Below are 8,618 nucleotides of genomic sequence, written 5' to 3'. Positions count from 1 at the left end.
GGCATCGGCCGGTAAAACTGGATCATTTGTAAACGCGAATGTTATAGATCCAGGGCGTTGATGCGGTTGAGTCTACACGAATTCAGTCGATTTTCGTCATGTTCGTTACGGTACCACAATTACAAAAACAGAAAATAACATTCGGTTGGTTTTCGTTATGGTACTGGACCTAAAACAAAAGGCGGTGAGTCTACGCGAATTCGGTCGGTTTCCGTCGCGTTCGGTACGGTAACTAAAACAAAATATCAAAAAAGAACAAAACCAAAATTCACAGACGGTGGGTTTTCATTATGTGCATTACAGCCAACACAAAAAAACAAAAAACAAAAAAATAAAAAAAAATACTACCAATAAGGTGCCGCAAAGTGGCCCAATCGAGACTTCGCGGCACCAAACTCTTTAATTATATTATATAATAATAGTGTTGGTGTTAGTATTATAGGCTTTCACTAATATGCTAATATTCTTTCTTTTTTACCTTTTGACTTGGATGTTAAGAATCATGCATGAAAGCGTTTGATCTTGTTTCGTTGCGTTTCATCAAAATAAAAATCTTTACGTTTTAACCATAAATCTTAACCGCTTGGTGTCGATCAAGTGAGAGAATTAATGAGGATAAATAATGAGCGTTAGGAGTTAGGAACAAATGTTATAATGTAATAGAGTTTTTAAACATAAAATATAATTTTTTTATATATTTTTATAGATAAATTAAGGTCACTAAAATTTTGGACAAACATAAATGACAACAAATGTAAGTTACTTTTTTTTTTCAAATTATAAATTCAAATTAATATTTCAAACTTCACGCCTTAAAATAGAAAAAAGAAAAAAAATAGTACTATGCTGTAAACACGATTTTCAAGCTAGGAGCTAGTTGTTAACATGATACATACACGATTGATACGTAACTGATAATAATCGAGCCAAAAGATTGTTCACATTAACAGATAACCAAATGATTACAATTCACACATACACACTCGGTTAAGCTCGATTCACCCCGATGTACACCTCATGACCAGTGTTGTAAAAATCCCGACTAGGCACCTATTAATCCCCGATTAATCGCTAGTCCCCACTTCCCTGATTAATTTTGGGCTCGTCAGACAATTAATCGGTCAATGGTCAAATCCGACCAAAATCTGTTGTCTCCGTCAAGATTCTGACAAAATCAACGGTTTCCGGCGACAAAATTACAAAGGCCCAAGTTAATAATAACATTAAGAATCCAAAAAACCCATTACCAGTTTACCACCAACTATCTTCCTCCTTTACCAATGGAGTCTCCAAACCCCTCTTCTTCTCCACCCCCAAATCCCTTCACTTTCTTCCACCACCACTTCCATCGCCTCACCTCCGACCTCTCGACCCGGTTCGACCAGACCCGACGCCAAATAACCCGAACCCTCTTCCCATTTCAACCCCACTTCCGTCCGTCAAACCCTTTCGCCTCATTATCCCACAATCAACAACACGGCAATAATAATATTAATGATAATAACATTCCTGTCGGGAAACATGCGTTTGACTTGGCTCTATCCTCTGCCCACGTGTCCAAGACGCTGTCTGGAACGGAGCTGTACACAGTCAGCAATTCGGATAATGAGTTTGTGTTGATTTCGGATCCTAATGGGCTTAAGTCTATTGGCTTGCTTTGTTTTCGTCAAGAGGATGCTGAAGCGTTTTTGGCTCAGGTTAAATTATTATTATTTTTTTGTGTGTATGCAAATTCAATTAAGGAGTTTTATTAATGTGTGAATTTGCAGGTTCGGTTGAAGAAAGGCGAATTGCGGGGGCGAGCGAAAGTTGTACCGATTGCGCTTGATCAGGTGATTGTTAATGAATTTAGGTCATTCAGTTTAATCCCAATTTTGCTTCTTTCTGTCATAGGCGTGTACACGAGCTCGGAGCTTGGCTCGGGCTCGCCACTTGTTAGTCTTTTTTTAAGCTTGAATTGGCTCGTTTATATTTATTAGTTGGTTTATATGCGGTTTTATTATTTCTATATATTTAGAGGAAAAACTTTAAACAAGCCTAGGCTCAATCTCGGGTAGTTCCTTAAACGAGCTAAAGCTCGGCTCAAGCTCGGCTGTGCGGTTTGAAATTAACACCTAGAAGTCAAAAGGTGGTAAAACTTAAAAATACCTGAAGGATTGATGAGCCTAAACGAGCTTCCTATACAAGGCTTGAGCTTGGGCTCGATAACTAAACGAGTTTTATTTTAGGCTTGGGCTCGACTTGAACTCGAAAATGCTTGGCTAGTTTCGAGCTTTATATTAATTCGGTCTCGAGTAGCTCACAAGTGGCTCGGCTCGTTTGCACCCCTGCTTTGTGATGATCAACATTGTTCTTTGTGTGTAGGTTTATATGTTGAAGGTTGAAGGAATTGCGTTTCGATTCTTGCCTGATCCTGTTCAACTCAAGAATGCAATGGAGGTTAGTGCCCCCGTCAATTTTAATTTGTTTGTGACTATTTACACCCGAGTTTGTAGGACTAGTTGTTTTGGATTGGTATTATATCTTGGCGGTGTAATTCTGAGTAGTTGTTAATGTGGTTTCGATAGCTGAAAACTTCTGCTACTAATAACGGGTTCGATGGAGTACCGGTTTTTCAGGTATGAAAAGTTAATTCTTGCATGTAATCTTTAATTTTTACATTTGATAGAATAAAATTATGTTTTTCACAAAGTACTTATTTTTTTGCACAGTCGGACCTCTTGGTTATAAAGAAGAAAAACAAACGTTATTGCCCTGTATATTTTCGAAAGGTTTGTGTTTTATTTTGTTTTAACACTCGGCATCTTGAGATTCTTAGTAAAATGGTTTTACTAATGTAAACACGAATCATATTTGTTGCAAAATCAGGAGGATATTGAGAAAGAATTGTTAAGGGTTCCACGAGGACCTAGAGGACCCGCAATTTCACAACATATTATGGTATGCAAACCTTTTTTACTTTTTTTTGACTGTCATTCACAACATATTTTAAGCTATATTTTTTTACTGAGATTGCTGTTTTGTGATCTTTACAGGTGGGAAGTCTAGAAGATGTTCTGAAGAAAATGGAGGTAACTAATTGATTCTAATGTGCCTTAATTTTTTATTTTTTTTATATAATATGATTATCAACCAAATTAAAATTTAAGTTTTGGGTGGCAGACGAGCGAGAAAAACTCGGGTTGGGAAGATTTGGTTTTTATCCCTCCCGGTAAAAGTCACTCTCAACACTTGCAGGAAGTTGTAAACGCGTAAAACATTAAAGTTCATAACCAAAAACATATCCAAATGTAGCATTTTTTGGTCGTCTTGCAAAACAACGGGTATGTTTTCATACGTGTTAAACTTTTAGATAAAACAAATCAATAAAAGCGTGTATTTTACTGTTCTATTCAGGATTGTGTTACTGGTGAAAATTACTGCCTAGAGGATAATGAAAATTTCCGAGGAAAAAGTTGTAACTTTTGTGTGTGGTTTTTGATAATTAAAACAGAAAACATAGTTGAGTTGAGATTGTAGACATGGAAACCAAACTGGTATGTACTATGTAGTTTGTTTCTGTTTTAGTTTTGTTTATAAGGTTCTGTTGTATGAATCTTTGTGATCCTAATGTTCTTGAAGTTCAGAATTATCAAATATTTTACCTTTCTGGCCTTTACTTTTATCTTTTTAGTTAGATAATAAGTGAAAGCTCATTGGATTTACAGATTTTTAGTTAGACCATTGCCTTTTGTTTTCATATGGATGGCCTCTTATTATAGTTATGGTGCATAATTATATGGCCCAACATGTTATTTCTTTGTAGATGAAGTTAACCACTTAATTGATATTCATATATTTTTTATTTATTTTCTTTCCACAAATCTAATAAATTGGATTGAGTTTATACCATCATTGTTGGATTGTGCCAACACTATTGGACCAAGTGACCAACTCACCATTGTGAGAGTTGAGACCATGGAAACACCACTTTCATACCATTACAACCACCATGGCAAGCTTAGGTGTAACATTTGAATACCTGATGTATTTTTTATTATTGTGTTGGAAATGTAGAAAGTGATTTATTTGAGAGTTTTTGTTAATATATCTATGTAATTTTAGTTTGTGTTTGAAAGCTTAAACTGGTAGTGCAATATATTGATAAATCTCAAAATAAGTGAATTTTGGGAAAGTAGCACAAAATGAAATCTATGATGGTCTTGGTGCAGATTGTCTTAGATCCTTGAACGCGCCAATAGGCTTGTAGTTTGGCTGTATTAAGGTGTGATCTAACTAGTTGAGTTCTAGTTCTATGGTGAACACGGATGTAGATTTAAGGGTAGGCTTAGAGGATATATGAGTTAGCCGGTCTAAAAATCCAATCCATGTACGTGGTTAAAAGACCTCTTTAAGAGAAAAGCCAGAATGGGTAATAGAACATTGCTTTGGATCAAGAGTTCGCTATCAAAGACTTGTTTCCTTGTCTTTTTAAGCTTGAAACTCATAAAAAAAAATTCTTATTTCACAAAGGTTACAAAATAAATTCATCTAAAAGTCATTAACTTGGAGTTGGAGAAGAAAAAAGATTCACCATTGTGAGCAAATGGACCTGTGAGATAATCTGATTTATTTTGCAGCTTCGAATTTTCACTTCGAAAGGATGTTTGGAAAGGGAAGCCTCGGGTATATGATCAATAAGGACATGGATGCCAGCTGTGTCGCCTGTCCGGAATCTGACAAAAACATGACTGGCTTGCTATCAAAGTAGTTTAGTTCCACATGCATTCATGCTTGTATCATTGTTGCAAGCTTGACGATGAGACTCGGAGCACTTATTCCTTCGACGCCTGTATGGTAAACAAGTGTGGGATTGGTTATCATGATGGTGTGGGAGACTTCTCTGAAACTTCTTTTGTTCATTTTCTCATGACCAGCACTACCACGGCTTTCGTTTGTAGTTATCTATTCGATGTTTTGGTCCCTGCGGGCTGGTCGTTTAGTTGTGGTTTTAAAAAACGTAAAACGCCCTATATGGCTATATCATAGACGGTGGAAGATGTTAAAAGCTCAATTGTGCACGTCTATTCTCAATATGTCTAACTATCATTCTATATGTTGGTCTATGTAATGTCAATCTCCCTCTACGTTCTCATGAACCTTTGATTCTCAAGTGCTCTTGTAGTTTTGGTTGTAATCTGTCTGCACCGTTTTTCTCCTTGATCTATTTTTTTGTATTATTGTGTTTACACGTGTTTAATACAATGCATTCGTTCAAGTACTGGGCCGATTTGGCCGAAGTTAAATCTCTCTCTCTCTCTATATATATATAAATAATAAAGGGTTATATTATTAACGTCTAAATTTTACTAACGCATGCATGGTGTAATATATTATGTGACTTTGACATCATTTAATTGGTTTCATTTTATTTACTAGTTTTCTTCTAGATATATATAAAATTTTATATGATTCTAAAAATTGTCAACATTTTAATATAAATCTTATCAGAAATTTGAGCCGTATACTTAATTTATCGTATAAAAACATTCTCAAAAATTTTTTTTTTAAAAAAAAGATATAGTTGTTTCAAACTTGGGCCCAAAATCTCCAACTTGAGGGCCACGTTAACACTCACCTAGAGGCCCAGTAATAATCACTTATAAAACAAAATTATCTTTACATGTTTTCAAACCAAACAAATTAAAAGCAGAAGTTTGTAAAATCATCATAACCGCTGTAACAATTTCTCTTAGTAAGTTATTATTTTTCCCTTTTATATTTAATAATCGCAACAATATCATATTATTCGTTTAATATTCGTTCATCCATCGGCCTATATATACAAAGATCATGCATAATATTACTAACTAGTCTCTTGTTTATTTCGATAATAATTTAGGGTTTTGCAATTACATAGAATTATTATCACAATACGAATAGTTTCAGAATTGATTTATTTTAATACATTGTTAATTTCCTGCCTAAATGAGCATTATTAATCATAATATTATTATTATTATTATTATTATTGCAGTGGTGTTTAAATCCAGAAACGATCACAAGAAAGATAAAGAGCTGCAAGAAGCCCGTAAAGCCGGGATCGCGCCCGCCGAGGTTGATGAACATGGAAATGAGATCAATCCGCATATCCCTCAGTTTATATCACATCCTCCTTGGTATCTCAATAATACTGAAAAACCGGGTAATTTAAACCATCAAAGGAAACGAAAGCCGGATTCAAACGACACGAAACCAGCGAAAACAAGCAAAGCCGACAAATGCGGAAAGGTTGCGTGTGACAACTGTGGAGCCAAGACACATGCAACCAAATCCTGCGTGGAAAGAACCCGAAAACATGGAGCTAAATGGACCGGTAAAAACATAGCACCTGATGAGGTAATCAAGACCAACGAGAGCGATTACGAAGGTAAACGTGACCGGTGGAATGGATACGACGTGGCGTTATATTCTTATATGGTTGAACAACGGTATGAAGCTCGAGATGAAGCTCGTGTAAATTATTTAAAAGATGAGAAGTTAAAAAAGCTTGACGAAGCGAAAATTGATGAGAGCAATGAGATAAATTTTGGTAAAGTGGAGAAACGCGTACGGACGACTGGCGGTGGGTCCACGGGGACTGTTAGGAATCTTCGTATACGAGAAGATCCAGCAAAGTATCTGCTTAACCTTGATGTGAATTCGGCCCATTATGACCCGAAAACGCGTTCCATGCGTGAGGATCCGCTTCCCGAAGCGGACCCGAGTGAGAAGTTTTATAGTGGGGATAATGAAAATAGAATAAGTGGTGAAGCATTGGAGTTTAAGAGGAATATGTATGTTTTGGAAGCCTTTAATAAAGTGCATATGCAAGGTGCACCTTCACAAGCTGAGTTAGTTTGTAAAGATTATATTATTAATCAAGAAAAGGTGAAATGTAAAGTGAAGGGGGTGATTTTGGAGAAGTATGGAAACGCGGGGGCTGAAGATGAACTTCCGAGAGAGCTGTTGTTGGGTCAAAGTGAGGTGGAAGTCGAGTATGATCGCGCGGGTAGGATTATTAAGGGGCAGGGAGTGGCTGTTGTGAAGGGTAAATATGAAGAGGATGTTTATGTTAATAATCACACGGATGTTTGGGGTTCGTGGTGGAAGGATCATCGATGGGGCTACAGGTGCTGCAAGCAATTTTTGAAGAACAGTTACTGCACCAGTGCTGCTGGAATCGCGGACCATATGAACTAATGGTCATAGTGTGATAGTGTTGGTTTGATGGTTTTTTAGTAATATGTTGGTAGTTAAATCTGCTAGTTGATATTTGTTTTGGTTTTAAGCTTGAACCATATGAGCTTTGGTTTTCTAGTTACTTGCTAATACTGAATTTAACTTTTAAATATCTGATAAAATGGAACAACGAAATGCGTTTTATAAAAAAAAAAGATGTTTTGTGATATATACTTCTGAATTTTAATTGTTAAAATTATATTTATGAAGAAATAGTTTTTAGTGCTATGTAGATACGTATAAAGTATCATGATATAAATTGAACCACCTTAAACAATTAATAACAAGTGATTAACGTTCAGATGATTACCATACACAATATCCGTTATATGAGATATATATTTTTTTTATTAAAATCTAACTTTTATAATAACTTGTGGATAAACCCACCTTTTGCGGTAGAGACACAACACGAATTCAATTAGCATTGGTTTATTATAGTACCCATATAGCATTGGTTTATTACAGTACCCATATAGCATTAACACTCGCTATAACAATCTAAATAGAAATAATAAATAAATATATAAATAAATAGATAAACGCAAGATACGCCCAAAATGATATAGTTTATGTTGACCATCGAATATCAAAAACCCTACTGGTTACTTCTCATGTAGCATAACCGAGCACGATAAACCTACATTAAATTTTATTATGATACATCAGTCAACAAAATGAAAATAAAAGAAACTAAAGAAATAAAGCAAAGAAACTAAAGCTAAATAAATGTTTCTATCGGGGAAAGAAAAAAAAAAGCCTTGTAAAACATTAAGATTTAAATATAGGAACACAATGATTAGATGAATAAGTGGAAAACAATTGGTTTGCCTTTAATATGGGAAATTTTTCATCAACAGAATAAAGTCCTATTAAGGTAAAATAGATTTATCATATGTTGTCTAATATTGAAAATTTTGAATTGTTGGGGCCGAACTTTTATAGTGTTCCCTTTTAAAATAAAATAAAATCTGAACAGTGTTCCCTTTTATACTTTTTCTAATATATATATTCACATTTAATTAACCCCTATAACTTTTGTAAGCTATATTTTTATATTATAAACACCACATAATGACACAACCAACTAAATGTCATCTTCACCTAACAGGTAAATAAAAATCAGTCCAAACACTTTTCAAATTAACTATACAACAAGTTTCAAATGAATTATAGAATTCACGTGCAATCAAAAGTATATTCATAAGCATAAAGAGCTCAAACATTGGTCTTAGTCCTAAAATAAAACCCTTTAAAGTCGCATTTTGTTCAGTGACCGTCCCTTCATCACAACTCCTCATGGCCAGACTGAAACTCCTCCAGACGATCTCACGTTACAAAATCTTGCCGGCGCGAAA

General features: G+C 35.1%; 1 protein-coding gene and 1 pseudogene across 2 annotated transcripts; both read left to right on the top strand.

Moving 5' to 3' along the window:
• Nucleotides 1-1,266: 1,266 nt before the first annotated feature.
• On the top strand, nucleotides 1,267-3,633 carry LOC143588584 (protein TIC 22, chloroplastic-like). 2 transcript variants are annotated; one of them, XR_013145129.1, is made up of 9 exons: nucleotides 1,267-1,697; nucleotides 1,770-1,832; nucleotides 2,365-2,439; nucleotides 2,568-2,618; nucleotides 2,712-2,771; nucleotides 2,869-2,940; nucleotides 3,036-3,071; nucleotides 3,163-3,323; nucleotides 3,397-3,633. XR_013145129.1 is itself a non-coding variant. In XM_077069549.1 (8 exons), the coding sequence occupies exons 1-8, from the start codon at nucleotides 1,281-1,283 to the stop codon at nucleotides 3,253-3,255; spliced, it is 867 nt and encodes a 288-aa protein (XP_076925664.1). In that variant the 5' UTR covers nucleotides 1,267-1,280; the 3' UTR covers nucleotides 3,256-3,348. The 2 variants fall into 2 exon arrangements, 1 of the variants encoding a protein (XP_076925664.1); XM_077069549.1 differs by lacking the exon at nucleotides 3,397-3,633 and having other exon boundaries at nucleotides 3,163-3,348.
• A 2,334-nt stretch (nucleotides 3,634-5,967) lies between these two features.
• Nucleotides 5,968-7,319, top strand: LOC143588587 (pre-mRNA-splicing factor SLU7-A pseudogene; annotated as a pseudogene).
• Nucleotides 7,320-8,618: the final 1,299 nt, after the last annotated feature.

Source organism: Bidens hawaiensis, unplaced genomic scaffold (assembly GCF_021521415.1).
Source record: "Bidens hawaiensis isolate Kalapana, Puna unplaced genomic scaffold, B.hawaiensis_p1.1 tig00036471_1, whole genome shotgun sequence".
Lineage (NCBI taxonomy): Eukaryota > Viridiplantae > Streptophyta > Magnoliopsida > Asterales > Asteraceae > Bidens > Bidens hawaiensis.
The sequence above is the reverse complement of the archived record's forward strand: the minus strand, read 5'-3'. Positions and strand labels throughout refer to the sequence as shown.